Source organism: Centruroides vittatus, unplaced genomic scaffold, assembly GCF_030686945.1.
Source record: "Centruroides vittatus isolate TY-2023 unplaced genomic scaffold, ASM3068694v2 scaffold_861, whole genome shotgun sequence".
Lineage (NCBI taxonomy): Eukaryota > Metazoa > Arthropoda > Arachnida > Scorpiones > Buthidae > Centruroides > Centruroides vittatus.
The window spans coordinates 10,313,296-10,338,195 of NW_027122718.1; the positions used below are offsets into that span (position 1 = coordinate 10,313,296).

Consider the following 24,900-nt stretch of genomic DNA (forward strand, 5'->3'; position numbering starts at 1 on the left):
TCAGTTATTATCTACTAATATCGGATTATCTATACAAATTACAGTATTTTTCACAATGTGCATCGGAAAAGTTGAGCGCTTTCACTTACTTCCACGGGCGAAGTGTTTAATAATTACCGTAAAAACTATAATTTTGATACATCTAATTGAGAATAAACACATGAAATGTTTAGCTATTAAAATAAAATTACTTTATAGCTTTATCGCGATTAAAAAAAACTTTATTTTGTATCGTTTTTAATAAGAAATTGCAATTAGTTGGCATATAAAAAAAAGCTTACTATAATAATAAAAAATAGATTTTTGGACCAATGTCTTCTAAAATGTCAAGCTTTAATACGATATATATCATATTTCAAGAGCGAAATATTAATTATAGAATATTTAGGGGGTGATATAAATTTACTTCCTGTTCACAAACCGTGTTCACAAACGAAAAGGGAAAATTTCGTTAATTCACATCTGGAAGATGGATAGATGATGACCCATATATATCCGTTTGAGGATGAAGGACAAGATGGAATGTGGGAAAAAATCACAAAAAAACCAACTCGAAGAAAGAAGAGACGTGAATATCACACCTGTGACCTTTCGTCTCCTCACCGGAAACGGCTAAAAATATATGAATAGAAACAGGAAAAATTTAATGAATTGCCATAAACAGTACATATATTACTTACTTTTCATAAAACGTGTTTATGCTAATTTGTATAACTAAGTTTTCAAAAATGTATGGGCCTATTCAATACATTCATTAAAAAAAAAAAAAAGTGATTTTGTGCAATTCCTGTCCATTTTTTTTTTTATATTATTTGAAATTTATAAGCTAAGTTTTCTATAAAATATGAATACGTCTTGAACGGTATTTTAATGCGCAATTTTCTTGTCAAATTTTCTGGTGTTAGAGATAGATTATACTTCCTTTTCACGAATTACATTGTTAAATTTGAGTATTTTATTGGGATATTCAACATTCTTCACGTAATAAATTTAATAATTCAACGATTTGTAATCATGGGATCGAAAATGACGACTTAGAAAATTGGATTCGGTAACGTAATTTGGGTAAAGTGATCGTTAAAGGCCGATCGAAGAGTCGAAGTTTATGTTTGAAGTTATTTTTTATTATTAGGATGAACTAAAAACATTCTAAACTGTCGAGGAATTTGAAAATATGTTAGATGCACCGTAATGTTTTTTTTTTTTCCTACAGAAATAGGACTAGTAATAGTCATAAATTCAATAGAGTTGATTAGTGTTTCCGTATCCGTTTCGCGATGATGCAGGCCACAGAAATAACCACGTGGGTTGGCCAAGTTGCGAATTCATCTTGTTAAATTATTTTTCCGATGCACTTCACAATGTCTTAAACACTATGTACATCTTTATTTATTGCTTCTGTAACGTTATAAATTTTTCCAAGTGTCTCTCGTGTCTAGAAATCGGTAAAAATTCACGTTTTTCATGTAGATAAGTATTGGTAACGAAGGCGATAAAATAATTAATTAAACAGGATTGAAGTTTCTGTTGAAGAAATTGCAGTAGGGAGTACTTTATATCCGGTTCTTTGCCAGTGAATTATATAAACATTCTAAGTTTTACGGTGTATTTTTCTTAGCTGCCGAAATAGAATATGCGGAAAACAGGTGCAAATGCCTAGAAAATAATTATTTATTTATAAATTATGCATTCTTTAACCTTTTAGGAAGGTTAAACGTTTTGAAACATATCCATCGTTTGGATGTTAAGTGAAATTTTGTTATTCATTTTTAGAATAAAAGGGCGTTGTACATACGCAATGCTGCCAAGTTTGAAAATAAAATTGTAACTGGGGTGATACAAAAAAAATGGCCAAAAATATTATTCACGGTAACTAAATCTTCCCGGTAATATATTCGAGATTGTCAAAATTTGGTAATATTTATCATTAGGAGGAAGAAGAAAATAATGTTTTTCTTTCCTTAGTGTACTGTACATTAAGGAAAATAAGTAAATTAATAACGCTCGATGCAATTGTTAATTTATGTATTGTTAGTTGTTGTATTTTTGTAACTATTTTCATGCATCGTGTACTCTTGAAACATCCTTTTTTTTAATGGAAAATTAATTACAAATCTGGACGTAGGAAATAAATTTGTACCGAACATAAATTGTGGCCATTTGAAAGAATAAATGACCCAAAAAATTGGTTTAAATAAAGAAAGAATTAGAGCATCATTTAATCTAATTAAAACCCTTTAAAATGTACAGTAGAATTACGTAAAAATTCTAGACATTTAAGTTTTTGGAATGAGATTTTGGTCCCATTTTATAAGCTTACGCTAATATAGTAACATTTCTTAAAAAGAAATAAATAAAAAAAATAAAATTTTCTTTTTCTATTCATTCACTAACTGCTGTTACTCTTAATATATATATATATAAAAAGAATGTAAGAGCCATTAATAGAAACATGACAAGCGAAGGACAAAAGTTAGAAAGAAATGTTAAGGGGGGAAATTATAACAGACATCTCCCTTCTGAAAGAGGAGAGATTTAACATAACGAGGCACGTGTGCCCCTGGGACATGGTCCACAGAAAGAAATAAACATATCCAATTACTTTCGTTTGTATTTCCACAGTTTTTTTAATATTCACATCAAGTGTAAGAAGTATTAAGGTTTTATATTAAAGTGCAGAGCTTATGATTTACTCTGCACTTTGGGTTTGGTTTTCTTTAAAAGAGTTCTGTGAAATTGAAATTAATAGCACATGTTGAGTTTCTTTCCTTCCCCCCTTTTTTTGTGGTTATGTTTTAATCATAGGGATACTATGCCAGCTCTTGCTTAACTGACAGTTTTCATGGGAAATGTAAATTAATACAAAATTATCTTGACATAAAAATGAATAAATTTTGGATTTTAAGTGATTTAATTTCAAATTTCATTGTCTTCGCTCATTTTTATCCGAAATTAATTGGATAATTCTAAAATTTAATTAATCTGTATGGTTGAAAAATTAAATTTATTTATAAACAAAACTACTGATAAGTATTTTTATGTAAAATAAACAGTTTATATATCATTGTATAATTGATATCTGCTCTGTGTTTGAGTTTATCAGCATCAAATTCTTCAGTAATGTTTTGTTTATTATAGAAAATAAGATATCTATCAGTTAATTACTGCTTGTTTATAAGTTTTTTTTATATTTTGTTATATATAAAATTAAACAAAATTTTATTTTTTATTTTTGTACCATTGAACTTGTGGAAAATGAAGTGTTTTTTTTTTTTAAAATATAATGTTTATTACAAATGTTTTAAATTAATTAACAAAAACTATGTGTATTTCCAGATGGGCAGTGTCGACGGTCATGACCAGACAAAATGCGGTTCCTTCTGCGGATGGAAACAATTTTATTTCGGCATTAATACCTTTATGGGATATGGCTAATCACATTAACGGAAAAGTAAGATTTAAATATATATAAAAAAACAATTAACTGGTATGAAAAAGTTTCTTCTTTCACATTCTTTATTGTAATTTGAAATAAGTCCAAATAAGAACAGAACAATTTAATTTGTTTTAATCAATGCATTTAATTGCATCAATGTATATAGAAGCTTCATTAAATTATCAATTTGAATAATTTAATTAAGCTTCTATATCATTGATTTTTTTAAATAAATATTTTAATAAATATTGGGACGGACTAACGAATAAAAATCCGAATGCTAAATATACATTGAGTTTGAATAAGCGAATTAATAAGTGAAATCGTTAAGATATATTCATTCATCAATGCATTTAAATAGTTTTAAATTATATTGTTATTTTTATTGTTTGAAAATGTAATTGTACTGCTAAAATTTTATTTTTAGTTCATTTTTTTCATGATTTGGCTCTTACTATCTCACAAAAGGTTCCTGACTCCTTGATAAATTCTAGTTAGATTTAGAATGGATATAAATATCATTTACAAACATGATGAAATCAAACGATATAAAATATATATTTATATTTACTGATTTTAAAACTAAGCAAATAAGATATTATTGAGACATTCATTTGTGATATTTTGGTTAATTTACTAAACTTATATCATGTTTAGGTATTTTACTGTATAATGTATTCAGTTTAGCTCTACTATTTAGCTGTACGACATAAAATTAACTTACTAAAAATAAGTTTTTTATATCGATCAATTTTTAAAAAAACGAAAAGAATTTTTGAGTATTTCTACCATGGTTTTAATTCTTAGGAGAAAATTGAAACTAATTTGTTTTTTTCCATAAAATTTCTTCTTGTGCATGATTTGAAGAAAATATTCTCCAAATTCCAGTACAATATGCCCACAAAATACTTTACCAGACAATACCGAATAACAGAAGTTCATTTATATTTTCCCGATAACAGTGTCTTAGTTAGCCAACATGAATGTGAAGATTGCTTTGTGGATTTGATTTTCTTAAAATCGGTTTTTTCATATTCTTTTCAATATAAAGACATTTAAGGAAATGCACCTTTTGAATTCCAGTAGTAGTTTAATACCATAAAAACATTTTTGACCTATTCTTAGGTCTTCCTCGGCTCGGACTAACAAATCAAATATATAAATAGCATTTTGAGATTAAAATCAAACAGGAAAGAACTTCCAAATTTGGAAATTTGTAAACTTTATTTAAATTTTATATTACATTCATTTAAGAAAATAAAATTCAATAATTTAAATTTAAATTTTAAAATAAACGAAACATAGTTATTTTTATTTATTTATTTATTTAATATAACATACATATACGGGAGCTACGATGAGGAGTTTGCAAGCAAGACTCAAGGAACATAAATATACAATTAACAGGAACACAAACAACACAATCCTAGCAAACTATGCCAGAGAGTTGCATTGGAGGATGCAGCAATAATACAACCCAATAGAAATCTTAGCAACCTCCAATACTTGGAAATGATAGAAATATTTAAAGCTCACGAAAACAAATGTGTATTAATTTTAGAGATGCAGACGGTCTTTCCACGGCCTGGAAATATATTTTTGAACCACAAACTTTGACACTATTTATTTATTTAAATAATATAAAGTACGGCATGTTTCGTTTATTTTAAAAATAATTTTAATTACAGAGTTTTATTTTCTTTATTTAAATTTTTTATTATATTTAAGTTTAGAACTTCCAAATTTGTAAATTTATATTCTGTTTGATTTTAATCTCAAAATGCTATTTATGTATTTGATTTGCCAGGAAGACCTGCGAGTAGTTAAAAATGTTTTTATGGTATTAAACTGCTGCTGGAAATCAAAAGGTTCATTTCCATATCTAATTGCATTATATCCAGTTTGCCTTGAGAATATTTTAAAGATGTTTACTTAATTTTTTATTCTCTACACCAGGAGTTCTCAACCTTTTTCGTGTATCGACTCCTTTTAAGAAAATTTTTTCCACTGACCTCCTTAGATAGATACGGTACATTTGGATTATTTTGTGACATTTTCATGTTTTTTAATGTTAATTACCAGATTATTGGGCTAAACATGTAATTAGTTATCATTATAGGAAGATTTAATATTCCCTTTTCTTTACACATAGAATTCTTAATGTTTACTTTCCTGGATGTTGTAACAGAGGGAAAGTATGGCAATTTGACAAATGACCCCCCCCAGATTTTTACATTTCTGGACTTAGGACACCTTGAAATGTCAAGAAATGCAAAAAATTTTGGGGTAATTTCTGTATGTATGGATGTTAGTTTGTATGGGATACGGTTTTGTTCACCCTGTTTGAAGCTTAATAACTCCCGTGCGTTTTGTAGAAAATTTCTGAAATTTTGCAGGGATGTTTGTTTATTAGAGGAATTGATGCCGTTAAATTTTGGTGGTTAAAGGTCCAGGGGATGGGAGATAATGGGGTCGTGTGTATCTCCAGTAGGGTCAGACTTAATGACGATTTTACTTGTTATTAACATTTACAATTTTTTTTATAAAACTCATCCCTACCCTCAAAATTTAAGCTTTTTGCCATTTTATAATAAAAACAAAAAATTTTAAAATAAAATATGATAACAGATGGTGCCAGGAAAGTTGAGTAACTTATTGCTGGTTTATTGTTTTAAATATTGTGAAAAATATTTGTCACGATCTTACCCTGTTACTTAGGGCAACTTTGTGACAGCCTGTTTGATTCATAAATCTGTAGTGAACTCCATATCACAATGTTATCCTGTGGCAATTGCTAATTAAGAAAGGAAAAGATAGTATTTCCCTAACATTATCTCAACACAAACGTTTTTTAATCCTTCAATAAATGCTAAATCCTTTTTTATTACTACCAGAAGCATAAAACTAAATCTTATTAATGTGATATTAAATGTAGAAAGTCATTTTTTAAAAATAAGAGAACAATAAAAGAAAATGATTAAGATAGCATTTGCAATCAACCATTTCTTGTCTTTTTCTTCAGTCCACTACCAGCATTTTTCAACAAACTCCATTGCATTTATGCATGTCACCTTCTTTTACTTCTGTTATAATTCCATAGTAGTACCTCTCTTCAAAAATTATGTGATCACCAATTTTTTGTCATCTACATTAAATCTCTGCTATACAGGATGTTTTATTTCTGAAGTTTCACTACCTATACGTTCATCAGAATCTTCATATACTGTACAACATAATCCCTCAACTTTATGAAATTTACTTTTGTAGCTTACACCAGCTAAACCAACTAATAAAAATTAATTGATTTATAGATGATTACAAGCAATAATAATGCTTTAAGTTAAACATGTTTTTAACATACTTGATATACCACTCAATTTTTTGGTCATCATATGAAAGTGATTATATAGGTTCCACTATGGTGTTCCACCAATAGTGTTCACCAATAGTGAAAATATGTCATGGCATGTATAGTACTTATCAGTCTGTACACATGCTAAAGCTGGAATCTTATCTACAAATAAATTTTGAAATGGATATATAAATCCATCATATTAAAAATAAGTTAAGTTGTACTAGTGTGATGTCACAAAGTAAACCTGAATCCTGATATATGATGGTGTGTGTGTGTGTGTGTATATATTATTTATTTATATTATTTATTTTTTATTATTCTTTTAATCAATTTTTTATATATTTAAAGTTTTGAAAATGATAGTGAAAATATTTTCAAGAATTTTTACATGATTTTTTTTATTAAAATGCATCAAAAATATAAGAAAACATTAATAAAAATAGTATATTAGTGTATTTTTTTTAGAGATAGTAATTAAAGTTAAACAAGCATCCATTATATAACAAAATATGCAAAGATATTCAGAATTTTATTTAGTCTTTTCAAATATTCTTTGTTTTTTTATAAGAAGTTATAATTTCAAATTAATCATTTAAAATTTCAAGTTAAATTTAATTATTTTTAAAATTTATTAATTTTATATATATTATTTAAAATGTTTAATGTATATAAATTTAAATTTTAATATAGATTTCTACAGATTATAATGTTAAGGAAAACTGTTTAGAATGTATGGCTATGAAAAATTTCCTTAAAGATGAAGAGGTATTTACAGAAAAATTTATAATTAATATTATTTAAATTTATTATGTATAAGCATCATAAATATAGGCATTTTTTAAATAATGATTTCTTTTATTTATTTATTTATTGTTTGAGATACTTTATTTGATATAAATATGAAAAATAACATTAGAAAAAATTGAAAATTTGCCAATGAGTCCATGACACAATCAACAAATAAAAGATCCAAAAATAGTTAGTTGTTTTTCTTGCATTATATTTCTATATAATGACTTCATTATTTATATATAACTTAGTTAAACATTTCCTAATGTGTTTCGGCATGTGTAGCTAAATTTATGAGCTGCATTTCCTCAAAATAGATCAAAATCTTTATTATGTTTGTAGTGCAGAGAAATCAGCACCTCTTCACTAATTTCTTTCTATTATATAATTAGAATAATTCTTATATAATAATGCTTTTTTATAATATTAAGCTGATTATATTATAAAAATTGTATGATATTTCATTTTGTGTTTATTTAAATAAATATTTAATAATTTGAAATAAGTAGAAAAGATAGTTATATTAACTGTGTTCTGTGTCAATAGAGTTTAGTACTTTATTATGCTTTTACAATTAGTTTTGTATTCAGATGACAAACAGCACAATCAATTATGTAGCTCAATTATTAACTATAACACAGAAATGATTGCAACTTGAGCACCGGGGTGAAATCTACTCTCTCTGGAACCTGTAACCGAAGCGTAACGCGTATATATTGTATATCGCGGGTGACAAACGTTTTCGAACAAGCACGTTGCTCTTCTTCAGGTCAACTGGTTAAGGAATACCCTGGACGAGTGTATGTTATTTGGTGGGATCGGGTGTTATTCCGCCGAAGCGTGTCCTGCCTGACATGTGCAGTAGGTAGGTAGGTGCAGGTTGGCATACACTCGTCCAGGGAATTCCTTAACCAGTTGACCCGAAGAAGAGCAACGTGCTTGTTCGAAAACGTTTGTCACCCGCGATATACAATATATACGCGTTACGCGTCGGTTACAGGTTCCAGAGAGTGTAAATTATTAACTGTAGTTTAGAATTTGGTTGTGATTACTTCAAATATAAATACTTTTATTTCTTTTTGTAAGGATTAGATATTTTAATAAGGAAAGTTCATCTCTAAATATTCTAATTATTGTTTTAATTTATTAACATTATAATTTTTTTCTTAAAATTGTTTATACATAATTTTAATTTAATTAATTTCAAAATACATCAAATAAGATTTAAAATCATAAGAACTTTCTTTCCTAGGTTTACATATTTTATGGTGCTCGAAAAAATGCCGAATTCTTTATCCACAATGGCTTCGTTTATCCAGAAAATCAACACGATGCAACGTCACTGAAATTTGGTATAATGATGTTTTTAAATACATTATAACATTAGTAACATAAATAATTAATAGATTTTAAAAAATTATGTATTAATATGGATTAGAAGTTTATTGCATATTTAAAGTACAGTGGTGCCTCGTATAACGGACGCTGCGAACAACGGACTTTCTGTTTGGCCGTTACGTGACTCGAGCAACGGACTGGCTGCGAACAACGGACTTTCCGGCATAATTGGTGACTGCTCCATGGGTGCGTTCTTTAATAGCGGTTGCTCTGCGTCTCCAGCTACTACGGGAGTGCGCTGCTGTTTGTAGGCATTTAGGAATGACGGTGAAAGAAAGAAAAATGGCAGCGCCCGCACTATCGATAGTATCGTGATGGAGGAATCTATAATTCTAAAATATGAGCATTGAAAGGCAAAAGGAGGGTCCCAATTGTAAAATTTAACCATAAAATGGATTATTTGTTGAAAGAGCATTCAAAATAGTCTCGAAAAAAATTCGTAAAGACACTTGCATCACCGCGTGCACTAACTCACGCTTTCACAATTTCTAAATTTTCATTCATAAAACCACATAATGGACCCGGAAACGAAACTATCTGAGCCATGGAGGACGCCATGTTGCTTTCCACCGTAAACTACTACTACAAGCGGTCGTTTTCGCTGTTCGATGGCGCGCACTCCCACCGGAATTTAGGAACGCGTTCCTCAGGAATTTTTAAACGGATGTCGCTCGCGCAGAGTTACGCAGAGGAATAAAAGAACGCGCCCCATGTTTATTTTTTTTATGATACAGTACGGTTATTTTATGCTGCGGAATGAATTAGATGTTTTAACATGTATTTCTATGGGAAAATGCGTTTTGTATAACGGACGTTTCACTTAACGGACGTGCACCTGGAACGGATTAAGTACGTTATATGAGGCACCACTGTAATTGTTATTACACTACCAGCAAAATTTACTTTTTTAGGGAATAAGTGATAACACAAATGATAAATACATCTTCAATATTTTCAGATTTATAAATCTGATCTTGAAAACTAAAATAGGAAACTTTAGTAATGTTAAAAAATTATATCGAATACCAGTTATTCTTTTCAAATTCTTGGGTCAGCTTAAAGTTAACTAGAAAAAGAACATTTCAGAATTTTTTTCTTTGTTTTTCAGTTTCAACAAACACCAACAGGTTCTTTTCTTAAATTTATATAAACTGCTTGTATAAAACAATACAAAACAGTTTGTTCTATCAACTAATGCAGCATAGTTCTCTTGCAAACACAGTCTACAAATACTTTTAAGTCACACAAAAAAAAAAAAATAAAACACTTCTAAAAAAAAACATTTCTGGGAGAGGGATATTCAAACTTGTTCTAAAAACATTTTTTCAACGATTTGCATCCTCTTCAAACATTTTTTTGATTGAATGCCATTTGAGACTACATGCCAGAAAAAAAAATCTTGCATTTTCTTCAGCACTTTTCAAAAACAAAATCATTTTTTTTTTTTCAAATTCAAACAATTCAATTCTACCAAATTCTAACAGTCCATGTTTAAGTTCAGCAGTTTCAAAATGAAGTAATAATATAGAAATAATTATTTTTTTCATCAGAACTGTTTTCAGAGAGAATCTGTCTCTAGATTATTTTGTAGTATTACAATTAAAAAAAGGGGCAAAAATAGATTATTTTTTAGAAAATTTTTTCAAAAGCTACAGAAATCATTCCTTTAGAATTCCTAAAGGAGTGATTTCTGTAGTATTATGCTATACTGCAAAACTTAAGCACGATTGTTATTTTGCTGTAACTCTGCAAGAAATGACCTGGGAAACATGAAATTCGGAGTACAGAGACAATATTTTGTACTTAAAGGATGAAGAAAGCATACTAGTGCAAAAATGAATAGAATGCATACAGTATGGAATCAAAGCAATCTTTTTTTGTAGTCTTGCACTGCAAGTGCTGACTGCATGCATTTTTGCGTGCCCTCGTGTCACCCGTGACGTCTTTTTTTGCATACGAATCACCTTTCTACCGAAATGGGTGTTCATTGTAGTGATTGCAACAAGCCCTTTTCTACAATTTCATGGCTGTTTGCTTAAAAATTACATTGTTACTTAAGTTTTGCATGCCAGTGTATGTTTCGATTGTTTTATGGAAAACAAAACTTTCTAATTTAACACTTACATTCTATAAAATCTTCTAGAATATTGTATTTTTTTAAAAAACATAATCATGAAATAATAAATGGATAAAATCAATTTATTAATATAAAAGCATTTTGCTATTATTTTTGTCATTAAAAACAGAGTTAAGGTACTTCTATGCCTTTCATTAGGTACTTTTATAACTTACATGCAAAAATTTATCAAAACATTTCTTTAATATTTGTTTTTTGAAATCTAGATTGTGTGCATATCATGACTTTATATTAATTAATATTGCCACGATTTTTTTTATAATACTGTTAAAAATGCTTTTATATAATAAACTAAGTCCAAATATAATAAATGAATAATTTATGATTTCAAATGACTGAATTTGAAAGTTTTGTGGTGTTTTTTTTTTCATCATTAAGAAAAACTTTATTTCTTTTTAATAATATTACTATAAATAAAAATGAACTGTGTTTTGATATCTTATAACTTATGTTTGATTATAATTTCAATTTTAAATGAAAAAAGAGAGGAGTGATTTTTCTATTGGTTTTAAACATAACTGTAAGTAAAAACTCTGAATTGTGCTTTAAGAATCTGGCGATGTTACTTATAATAATTTATGGTTTTCTTTTCAAATTCATTCTTTTTTAACTTTGTAATGTTTTACATCAGCTGTAATGTAGTTTTAAAACTCTCTCTTAATTAAATTCTACTTGAGAAAAAGATTTTTATAAGCAGATTCTTATTTTATTTATTTAAATAGTTCAAAAACATTTTAAAAAATTTTCATTTAGATAAAACCATATACAAAGTCTTTTATAGTGTTCCATTTTTGAGCATTTTTTATTTTCATACCTTGAAATAAACTTTATAAATAATGATAATAATAAGAACAATTGAAATAAGAGAAACACCTACATTGCACTAACTTTCCTATTGGTTTTGTGACCACGTCAAGATGCCATGTCAGGACTGACAACCACTGTGCCTTAAATGACCCAGAAATTATGATAGTGATTATGTTTCAGTTGCATGTGTGAGTGATTGCATTTGTAGGCAGTTAGAATCGGGATGGAGAAGGTCCGAGAGATAGTGTACCCGAAGAAAGAAGGGCACTCAACTACAGCATTTCTAGACAAATACCTGTTTTATTTATATAAACTTATTTATACATATGCTATATAGCTAAACTCCAGTATGTATGTAACATATTTAATAAGGTTTGTATAGCGTAAAATATTTGATAAGCTTTTATGAAAAAAAGGATTATCATAGTAGGTCCCTAGCTGCGAGAGAGAGAGAGTTTACATTTGATCACGAGGTGATAAATACCTTGGAATTTCCAGAGATGTTTCAGATGGCGCCGGAGATATTCCGAAGATTTTATAGCCGAGCCGAACGTCGATAAGTTGTCCCGGGACAGGATAGCTTTCAATATAGGTGGATGTAAATCCAAGAGTAAGTTAGCCACTGTCTTAAATAGATGAACAGCTAGGGAACTATCCAAGGGAGTTGGGGCTGGCGACTTACGAAATAGCGAACTTTAACTTCAACCAGCTTGAGATGATCAACGAACTCTTCTGTCATCATTGATCCTGTTCTTTTATTTCGGGATTCCCCCTCGCTAGTCTTGTCCTATTTTGGTAATATTACAGTCTATATTCACTAGATGAATTCTGGCCGTTTGGTTCCTGGTTAGACATCCAGAAGATGTCATCCCTGGACAAGGAAGCAAGTCCATGGGAAAAGATATAATCATATCCTTTTATATTTTTCTTCAAGCCCGGGCTCTCACAGTTTTGTTAAAGTAATAGAATATGTAATTACTGAACTTTCTATATACTTGAATATTCTACTCTTTCAGAAAAATTTTTATTGTTTTTTTTCCTTTGACTAAAATTAATAAGCAGCATGGACAATAATCTACATTTATACTATATATGATGATGCTAAATTTTGAAATTATTCAACAAATATAAATTGCAACCGTGGATATTCTAAAATTCGCGCAAAAACCTTTGTTTGCAGCACAACAGTTTAATTATTATAGATGTTATTGTTAGACTTAGCGCTTATCGGAAAGATTGGTAAAAAGGCAGTTGGACTAGCGTAACCGGTTATGTAACAAAAGAACAAAGAATGCACAAAGATTACACACGGTCTTAACTCACGGAAGGTCAGCGCTGGAAAGGGGAGAGTGAAATGAGGTCACTTTCCCCGAGGGGTCAACAACGCCACCAACCTTTTATTACGTCAGAACATCTACAAAACATCGCGATCGTTGATTCCAACACACCCCCTCAACGATTGATCGTTAATACAATCCGATATCGCGAGTAAATTTATTAACCTTATTCGCGTCTAGCGGCTTTGTTAACAAGTCGGCTGTCATCCGTTCACTCGGACAATAAATTACAGTAATTTCTCCCGAATTCTTTAAATCGCGTACAAAATGGTATTTTGTGTCGATATGTTTCGTGCGTTGTTGTGCTTTTCCTAATTCTAAAAGTCGTATACAACTTTGATTGTCCTCGAATATTTTGATAGGTGTCGTAATCGGTAGATTTATTTCTTCTAGAAGTCGTTTCATCCATACAGTTTCTTGAGTAGCTTCTGCCAAGGCTACATACTCCGCTTCGGTGGACGAAAGTGCTACACACTGTTGCTTTTTACTGACCCAATGAATAGGACTTCCTTTTAGCAAGAGCAAATATCCTGTGTTCGATTTGCGGTCTATACGATCGCCTCCCCAGTCGGCGTCTACATAACATTTAAGTTCTAATTCTTCGTCGATATTTCCTAATTTAAGTTTCTTCTTTTTTGTCGAATTCAGATAACGAAAGATTCTTTTTACTTCCACCCAATCACTTTCCGAAGGTTTTGTTACTTTTCTCGCTAATATCGATGTACTTATCGCAATATCTGGACGCGAATTAGTCGCTAGATATAATAAAGATCCAATAGCACTTCTGTATACATTGTTGTTTTTGAACGTATCAGGCATTTCATTTCTTCTTAAGTATCCTGTATCCATAGGAATATTAGACGGTCTTGAATCGGATAAGTTAAATTCTCGCAATTTATTTTCGATATATCTTTCTTGGTGGAGTGAAAATATTCCGTTCTCGTCTCTTTCAAATTGTATTCCCAGATAATATTTTAAGTCACCTAAATTCTTGATTTTAAACATATCCTTCATTTCAGTTTCAAATTCGGTTAACGTATGTTCGTCTGTGGCCATTGCTATTACGTCATCTACATGAATTGCTAAATACAAACATCTTTTATGGCCTCTGGTGTAAAGACAGGGATCGGCCACGCTTCTTCTAAATCCCTTAGATAGCAATGTTTCATTGAATTTTTTATTCCATTCATTCGCTCCTTTCGTGTTTCAAGCCATATATATTTTTCAATAATTTGCAAACCATGTCTGGTGATCCTTCTTCGTATCCTTCAGGTTGTTTCATGTATACCTCGTGGATAAGTCTCCATTTAAGTAAGCCGTTTCGATGTCATAATGCTTAACTTTCATGTTCTTAATTCCGGCTATAGTTAGGAGTGTTCGAAGGGTGGCAGTTTTGATCACGGGGGCATATACGTCATCGTAGTCGAAGCCATACTTTTGTGTGTATCCTTGAGCGACTAAACGAGCCTTAAAACGGTTAACTTTATTGTTTTCGTCCCTCTTAATTTTATATACCCATCTGCTTCCTACTGCAGTTTTACCTGGAGGTAATTTCGTAATTTTCCATGTGCCGTTATTTTTCATGGCTGCTATTTCTTGATTCATGGCTTCGCTCCATTCTTTGGAATGTTTGCCTGCGATTGCCTCGCTATATTCTCTCGGTTCTACTGCATCCTCTGTCACTGATAAATTTATTGTTTCAATTAACCTTATAGGAGGTACTCCCTTAGTAATTCTTTCCGATCTCCTTAAATGTATGCCAGATTCTTCCATTTCTTGTTCCCTTGTTTTCGTTTCGCATTCTTCTTTTAAATTCGTGTTATCAACAATTGTAACTTGTTTCGAATTTTCATTATCATCGTGTATATCGATTTCGGAGTCTCTGTGCTTGACGTTTTCCAGAAAGTGAACATTTCTGCTTATTGTTATCTTATCAGTTTTCGTGTCAATTAATCGATAAGCTTTCGATGCTCTCTCGTATCCTACAAAAATTAGTTTCGTGGCTTTAGGTTCTAGTTTCTTTCGATCTTTAGGTTTAATAACATAGGCTGAGCATCCAAAAATTCTTATATGCGAGAGGTTTGGCTTCTTTCCATGCCATTTTTCGAACGGAGTTGTTTCACTCGCTTTAGTAATTAATCTATTCTGTAGGTAATTTGCACTATTCACCGCTTCTCCCCAGTATTTATTCGGTAATCGAGCATCAATTAACATGCATCTTGTCATTTCTGTCAGGTATCTATTCTTCCTTTCTGCTACTCCATTTTGTTGCGGGGAATAAGGTGCCGTAGTTTCCCATAGAATACCTTCATTTTTAAAGAACGTCTTTAAGTTGGTACTTGAAAATTCACCTCCTCTGTCCGATCTGATTCGTTGAGGAGTTCTTCCAAATTTTGTTTGTACATATTTAACATATTCCTTTATTTTATCGGGTACTTCACTTTTATGTTTAAGAAGATATATTTCGGTGTACCTACTGTAATCATCTATCATGGTTAAAATGTATTTGTTGCCTCTCGGTGTTGCTGTTTGCATTGGTCCGCATACATCAGTGTGTATTAATTCAAGTAATTGATAGGTTTTGGTTTCCGATTTCCTTGGAAAACTTTTAGTAGTCATCTTGGCCTCGATGCAATACTCACAAGGTTTGAATATGCGACATTTCTGAATATTTATTCCTGTAGCCAATTGTTTATTCTGCATCGAAATTATAGAGTTCATGTCACGGTGCCCTAATCTTCTATGCCATAAATGGATGCATTCCTTCATATCATTAACCACTGTAAGCGCTTTATGTGATTTATCAAGCTCATACAAACATGTGTTTGCTGTTGCCGATGCTACTGTTACTCCGTTTTTCTGGATAGAGCAAATGTTCCCTTCAAATTTTATGGTAAACCCTAATGTCGTTAGTCTTCTGACTGAGATTAAATTTCCTTTAAGGTGTGGCACATATAGCACGTCTTTCATATATATTCGACGTCGTTCGTTATTTTCATCCATGCAGGTTATCATTACATTGCCTTTACCTTCAGTGTATAGGGCTTGACCATTGGCTAGTATTACTCTCTCTCTATGTTTACTATTAATGGTTGTGAATAAATACTTCTCGCAACACATATGTGACGAAGCTCCCGAGTCTACGTACCATTGATGAATCTCGTTTTGTGTTCCTGTCTTAAAACATACATAGGATTCCTTTTCCGGGTGTTGTTCATCACTTTCCGCATAAATTTTGTTGATCTGATTTGGATGTTTTTCTTTCCATGTTGCATATTTCCTACATTCTTTCTTTACATGTCCCTGCTTTTTGCAAAAATAACAACTTTTGAGCAAATTCCTTTTCTGAGTTACTGGGCGTGCTCCCACTTTAAATGCTTTATCCGCTTCACATTCTTCATTTGATGAGGTCTTTCTTCTTGAGTGTTCTTCGATTAATTTATTACGTACTAACTCCTGAGTTAAATCTTCTTCTGGACGAGTCTCTAGTGCTGTTATTAAAGTGCTATAGCTATCTCCATGTCGCCGTTTTCTTCTAGTTTTAAATTGCAAATTTTCTTCAATAGGTAAACTTTATTTGATAGTGTAGACTTAACATGGTGTTTCCTTATGGCTTCCCAAGTTCCTTTAGCTGTAGTTTCCTTTCTTACTAATGGCAGTTGATTGTCTTCCATCAGGAGGCCTATCATGGCGCGCGCCTTTCCGTCCTTTGTTAACCAAGATGAGTCAGGATCCGAGGGTATTTCCTTTTGTATTACGTCCCATAACTCGTCTTTTATCAACAGCAATTCCATCTTATATTTCCAAATGTGATAATTGTTGTTGTTCAATTTAGTGATGGCAACGTAACTTTTATCCGCCATTGTGAAGTCTTTTGTTCTCTCCGAATATTCTTCTTACGTAAATTTATTTAGTTTATATTATTCCTTGAATTTACCTTTATCTTTTCCTTATGCTTAATTAGTTGTTGCCGTAACTGGGCCCATAACCTGTTAGACTTAGCGCTTATCGGAAAGATTGGTAAAAAGGCAGTTGGACTAGCGTAACCGGTTATGTAACAAAAGAACAAAGAATGCACAAAGATTACACACGGTCTTAACTCACGGAAGGTCAGCGCTGGAAAGGGGAGAGTGAAATGAGGTCACTTTCCCCGAGGGGTCAACAACGCCACCAACCTTTTATTACGTCAGAACATCTACAAAACATTGCGATCGTTGATTCCAACAGTTATAATAACTTTTATCTTGATTTTTAAATGTTGACAATTACTGCTACTGAAACTTTTACAACTATAATATAAAACTATTATTAAATATTTGTAATTTTGCATTTTTATAAAAGAATTAGAATAGAGACTTAAAAACTTCTACTTCATTGTTGGTAAAAATACACTGTTTATTTTGATTATCTTGTTAAGGTGAATTATTGTTCTGTAGAGATGTCAAATTAGTTCAACTTTTTAACAACATTAACATGAGTTTTTCTATTACAGGAATTAGTAAAAATGATCCATTGTTTTCTCTCAAGTCACAACTTTGTTCAGAACTGAATATTCCTATGTAAGTTTATCTTTTTGTACTATTTATTTAATGAAATATCTTTATAAAAAGATATTGATTAACTTCTATATATGAATTGTTAAAGATTTTATTATTAAAGTGAATGAAAATAGATTTTTATATCAAATGAATCAATTGCAAACACTGTAGAAATTGCTACCATAATAAATATTATATGGCTGTTTATGTATTTCAGAAATGATTTAGAATAATTGCAGAGTTTGATTAACATATGAGAACTAGTTTTGAATAATAAGGTCAATCAATTCCTTTCCAAGTGAACAAATTGAAAGTTAGTGCATATATACTGTATGCATCAAATAATGTAACATCATGGCTCATGGAACATCTAGTTTTGAATATTAAATATTTCATAATGATCATAAAGTTATGACTCCTAAAATTAATTAACATAAATTCAGTTACTGCAGAATATCCCAATGGTGTACAGAACATGGTCTAAGCATTAGTAAGGCTGGAACTAACAACATAGCTAAGAGGTTACAAAATCAATACTTGCCAATAGAAAAATGGTCTGTTCATGAAAGTCAGGCATTCTTTGCAACAATGCTAGACAGGAGCCTGTTTCCCATTATTTTAAATAGGAAAAAATTGTAATTGTAAGATCAACCTAAACCCTCTATCAGTATCCTAAAATGAAAGTAACAAACTATTATGCTAGGCTGTAAAATGTTTAAAATACTACTTCCTCTACTTTCTGACAACTAAAAAAATTAATATGGTTGTTAACTGCTTCGTAAGCAGTAAATACAAAGAAACTGCTTATTTACAACCATAACAACCTGTATTAATTGTTCTATCAGACATGCTTTGGGCTTTGCTCATGCAATAAAACTTGGATTTAATAGCTGATGGGTTTAGATCTGGGCTTAAAAATACATCAATAGTCCTATTAATATGCTATCTTGATTAATTGGGTACGTTCTGTGGATAGGAAATTTTTGTATTATCTTTTCTGTTCTCCAAAACTGCTGTTAAATAAATGGTACAAATTTATGGGAAACAAGCAATAAAATCATTTAAAAAATACCATGATTATCTTTGGTATTATTTTTTCATAGGATTTATCCTAAAACTTGCCAAATGAGGATCTTTCACAATTCTATTTTTGATAATATTCTGATAACTTAAGTATCAAATATTAGAAGATTGATGCTGATGCTTCTTCCTTGCTTAATGGAAGGGAGGCATTAAATAACAGAGGCAGAATGAACCAAATGAATCCTTATTGGAAAAATTGGAAACATTTTGCTTAGGAGTCTCCATGGCATAATCAGTAATGTTGCCTGTCTAGCTTTTAGTTTGAATGGCTTGATCCATAGCTAAAACAATTATTTGATCTAAAGTAACTCGATTTTTCTAAATTAATTAACCATTAAATTCATACAAAACAGAACTTAACTGAAAAAGAAACACCAAAATTAAAGGAATATTTTTACATGTTAATTAAAATAATTGGCACTAGAAATGTTATTTCTGTTCTTATTACATTTTTACAAGACAAATTGATCATGCATTGATTGCTTAAAAATATCCTTAACTGTTCTAAAATATACAGCAGTTTGTAATGATTAGTTGACTTAGAACAAACAGTTGTTTAAGAGGACAAGGTCTTTGGTTCTGCTCTGTTTGGTTTTGCATAAGAATTATATAGTCAACTTTAATATAACACTTCCGAGTAATAAATAATCTTAATATTCAATTCAATTCAATTCAAAATTTATTCGTAATAAGGCAATAGCCAGTTACAAGGGATGTTTTTAACAACAATCGCTTATTAATTATTAAAAAATACATTAGCAACACAAGTCAAACCAAACATTATATTTCACATTTGGTTAACAATAGTAATTTTTCCAATAACAATAGTTTAAAGTAATTTCAACCTATACTGCAACTGGTAACTTCCTTCGTACACATGGTTCCATAACATACACTACCATTGATCTATGATATATATATATTTAATAAATTTGTTATATTATAAATTTGTGGGCATAATTATATAGTCTATAAATTATATCTATCTTGGCTGTATGGAATATTTCATACATTGCTCTTTCGTTAGTGCACCTTGTCAACATATGCAAGTCAAGACTGAGCGCCAGCTCCTTTGCATCTTTACAGCCACAAAACATATGAAATTTTGAAATTATTTTTTGGCATCTTGGGCATATACTCTTAGAAAACTCAATAAATTTATTATTAATTAATATTAATTCTTTGTTTATTCTGAGTTGTATGAAAAATCTTTTAACATTAAAAGCCAGATTAGTTAACATATAGTTATTAATAAATGGATACTCAAGAATTATGTTATACCACTCAGTTTTATCTCTTGTGAATATGTCTTCTATGTCTTGTGATAAAGAGATTTCGAGCACATTTTGAATCAACATTTGGAAATGTTGTTCACTTATTTCCGGTAAATCTAGAAATACTTTAACAGAATATCCAAAGCGCTTTAAAATTTGTGCAATTTGAGATACCCAGATTTTGCTTTGTACCTTAATCAGAGATTTCCGATACAATTGGTATAACAATACAGTTGAAAAATTGCGAGCGTCTCTTATTTTAAATAAAAATTTCATGTATCTCCTTATTAAGATAGCACTCAATCTAAACCTGCTTAATTCCAATCTTAACACGCTACCTGGTGTGTTGTAATCCAGTAAAAAAAAACCTTGCGCACAAACCTATTTTGGATAACTTCTAGTTTTTGAAAGTGCGCAAGGCTCCAAATCGGGGCCGCATAGCCGATGGAATTCATTATTATAGAATTAAACAGCCGGAAATGAACTTGGATGTTCTTTATTTTGCCCTGAAGAACAGTCTAACCATATTATTTATTAAAGTATATGCTTCATCGGTGGCTTTTTTGTGCTGTTTATCAAAGGATGGACTAATTGTAGGTTATTTCCAATTGAACCAGAATTAGATATATTGCACCATATTTCCCCTTCCTTCCCTGTCTCTGCAGTTAAACATCTCCTAAAAAATGATTCGCTTGGATGATCTTATGTGAGGCAATATCGTACGTATATACTAAGTTATCTTTAATATAATAATCATCTCGTACTATTATTTTTTTCTTGTTTAACTTTTCTAGTTTAATTCTGGCCTGTAAAAGTTTTCTCCTTATCCTCGATCTTCTACATAAATCAGCCGTAAAAATTATTTTTTTCTTATTCTCACCAGCTAAATTCGGTTTTGTTCTCCAAAATTTTTTAAGAATTAAATTCCTTAATTTTACAGACTCTAGGATTACTTTAACAATAGGTTTGTTATTACTGCTATTTAATTTAATTAATTCTTCTATTTCTACATTTTTTAATTCTAATTCATTATTAATAAATGACTTTATTTCTTGTAAATAATCTAATGTTGCAAATGGATAATTTATAATGATTATGTTCTTTTTAGTCTTTTCATTTGCTAATTTGTCAAACTCAAATTCGAACATACCTTTAAGATGGTCGTTAGTTTCCGATTTTTTTTCCAGTTCTTGTAGCTTATTTCTAATTTCTGTCAATTCTTCTTTATAATACTTATTTTCTTCTTTCAATATACTGACCTCAGATTTAATCGATTGGATCTCAAAATTTAACCGACGAAAATTATCCTGGATTAACTCGTAAATAGATTGCAATGTATATGGAGATTTAACTGCAGTTTGTGATTCCGGTTCGTTTACTGGTTCAAAATAGTCATAAATTGTTGGTTCTTTTGTAAATACAGACGGTTGCTTACTCTCTTCTTCTATTTGGTGATAATCTATACTTAAAATTTCTACTTGTTGGTTATCTTTCTCCTCGTCCTTGGAGCTTTCCTTACGAGGTCCTCCACGCCCCTTCTTTTGCATATCCCGATGACTTACTTGTTGTGGAGAACGGGAGAGAGGACCTGGATTGGGCTCAACTCCAGCAATTATTAACAATATTATAATCAAATCCAAGGATAAACTGTTCGCCAATTTCTCTATTTTACCGACAAACATATTCGTCTTCCTTTGACACAGTTGTGTTTGAGTATACGAAGTATCAGCTGCTTTCAAAAGTTCACTCTCACACCAGACGAGCAACTCACATCCCCCCGCATAATCTTTAAAATGCTATGTATATATTTGTATATGTAACTTAGTAAACAGTCTTAAAACATATTCACTTATTGAAATATTACTTTATCTTTTTATTTAAACATATTTTTAATATGTGTGCGTGTGTATTATAAGCAATTACTATGACAAAGTTTCATTTAATTTTAATTAGACATTACAGATCTTCTCACAAAAATAACATGAAACAATGCTGTCGTTTTATTTAGTCTGAATAGAATCATAATTTTGTACTCAATATCATTACAAAAACCTGCTTTCTACAATTTTTAATGTGTAAATTTGAGAATAATATCACTTACCAATATCCTGTAGAAATGTTGAGTTCAAAATTGAAAGATCCATTAAATATGCACAAACAAATGATATACCGTATTTTACAGACTATAAGAAGCACTTTTTTCTTTGAAAAATTGCCTCAAAAATTCAGGTGCGTCTTATAGTCCGTAAAATACGGTAGTTGTATTTAGTATGTCATATTAAGAATTGCTAAGATTCTAATTCTCACTTCTTTCTAGAAACTTACATCTATCTATCTAGACATCATTTTCATTTGAAAATCTACCTGGCTATTAAGACTTTTATGGCTTTTTTTTTTTTTTTTATAGTTATTTAACTTTGTATTGCTTAGTTAATGTAACCTGTACTTTATTCTTTTTACATGCTTTCTTAAAAAGATGCTGATATTTTTCAAACAGTTTTATATTACAATTTATTTATTTCTTTATAAATATAAATTACATAAAAACTAATAATTATATATCATTTCTGCATAAGTGACTATAAAATCAAGCATGAATGATCAAAATGTTTACATTTACATTGTAATGTAAATGTGTAATATTTCTACTAATACAGCCTAGCAGATATATATAATAAATGTTAAAAAGAATTTATATTTACAGCATTGGGGTGTAGTAAAAATTAGTTTTATATCCAATTATTTCATTTGAGCATATTCTTATATATATATATATATATATATATAGGTTTCTTGTCTTCTTTTCGTCTGTTTGACAAAACAAAATTGAGATGCAAAATGAAAAAAATTGCACAAAGATTCATGTTCATTTACAATTTCCCCCTGCCACACAAATATGTAGAGTTCTAAGCACATAAGCTGAAGGATTTACAATGATATAACCAACAATTGCCTGAAAGACTGGGCTAAAACTTGGCTAATTAAATGATTATTATAAAGCAATTTGACACACCTTTTATTCCAGAAGGTTCTAAATTTAAATTAATAAAATTATAATTATTAAATAATCAAGAGAGGGTGCCTAACACCTCTCTCTAGTGTCAAATTGCTTTTTTAATAATCATTTAATTAGCCAAGTTCTAGCCCGGTCTTTCAGGCAATTGTTGGTTATATCATTGTAAATCCTTCAGCTTATGTGCTTAGGACTCTACATATTTGTGTGGCAGGGGGAAATTGTAAATGAACATGAATCTTTGTGCAATTTTTTTCATTTTGCATCTCAATTTTGTTTTGTCAAACAGACGAAAAGAAGACAAGAAACATATATATATATATATATATATAAGAATATGCTCAAATGAAATAATTGGATATAAAACTAATTTTTTAATGCTAAAAACAAAATAGACTAATAAGGAAAGACCATAAGTTGCTATTTGCACTTTTTAATAAAATCAGTAATTATCATGTAGATTTCAGTGCTGTCTATAAACAGGTAAAGCTGTTCATGTGAATAAGAAATACACCTGTAATTAATAAGTAGTGCTCTCAAAAAGCTTAAAGCCAACTGTGATGTAGTCAGTAACACTTGCAGTTCCTAACTTGAAAAATATAAAAAATGAACCAATTTGATTTTTAAAAAATATTAAATTTAATAGAATAAAATACTTATAAGTTATTTTCTTTAATAAATTTATAATTGCTGCAAAATTATTTTGTCTCTAGTTAAAAAATAACAAAAAGATAAAATCCTATATTGTTTCTTTCTATATTTCTAGGTTTGAAATCCTTGCTGATGAGAATTTGACTTGTGTAAATACAGGGTGTCCGAGAAAGATCTTTATCATTCTAAACATTAATAACAAAAATACTAACAGGTAGAATGAAGAAATCTAAGAGTTTTTTCTGGTATCAATTACCAGTTGTGATAAGGAAAGAAAAATGGCAATTGCACAAGAGAAAGTGCAGCGTGTATTGTGGTTAGCTGAAACAGGCGTCACTGATAACCAAGGCAGAGAAATTTTCGCCGGATGTGTACCATAAAGACCCACCAAGCGTTCCTTCAATTTATGCATGGATGGAGAAGTTTAAAGAGACAGGAAATGTTGACAGGATACAATTAGCAATCCTCACTGTTACTCCACAAATGTTAAAAAACACTTGGAGGGAAATCGAGTACGGACTCGACATTGTTCGTGCTACTAACGGAGCTCACATACAGCTACTGTAAAAAAACTCATAGATTTCTTCATTCTTTTGCAGCAAACTGCATTTTATTTCACCTGTTAGTATTTTTGTTATTAATGTTTAGAATGATAAAGATCTTTCTCGGACACCCTGTACAATTAGGATTGTTACTCTCACACCTAACAAGATAAAATCCAATCTGTTATTGACTTTTTTTCTTTATCTTTTGTTCTTTGTTACTTTAACTAGAAACAAAATATTAAATTTATGAGAGATTCCTTCATGTATGTATGCTTGAGGTATTCTGAAATGAAAGCCTGTATCAGGTACTTCGTCAAGAATAGGCCTATTTCCTGTTATAAATACAAATACGACAATATTTATAGTTATATAAGTACTATTTACAATTACCTGTCTCTAATTTTGATGTGAGGTAATCGACCGATTTTGCAGTTCTTATGATATATAACCAATAAGAAGATAAAAATTCTACCTTGGTGTACTCTTACTAATTAATACAAAAATATGGCACAAAATCTCATAAATGCAAGTTCTGCT

General features: G+C 30.3%; 1 protein-coding gene and 1 long non-coding RNA gene across 3 annotated transcripts in view; one reads left to right on the forward strand and one right to left on the reverse strand.

Annotated features, from left to right (window-relative positions):
- Setd3 (SET domain containing 3) overlaps positions 1-24,900 on the forward strand; it is an 81,200-nt gene that overhangs the window by 39,652 nt on the left and 16,648 nt on the right. For both annotated transcript variants that reach the window (XM_067288565.1, XM_067288566.1), the window contains exons 10-13: positions 3,337-3,451; positions 7,482-7,556; positions 8,833-8,932; positions 17,752-17,818. In XM_067288565.1, the coding sequence (XP_067144666.1) occupies positions 3,337-3,451; positions 7,482-7,556; positions 8,833-8,932; positions 17,752-17,818 (357 nt within the window). The remainder of the gene's footprint in view (positions 1-3,336; positions 3,452-7,481; positions 7,557-8,832; positions 8,933-17,751; positions 17,819-24,900) is intronic.
- Positions 8,739-24,842, reverse strand: LOC136990196 (uncharacterized). Its single transcript, XR_010883010.1, has 2 exons — positions 24,754-24,842; positions 8,739-8,922 (listed from the first exon to the last, which is right to left on the reverse strand). It is a non-coding gene; the product is annotated as an uncharacterized lncRNA (long non-coding RNA).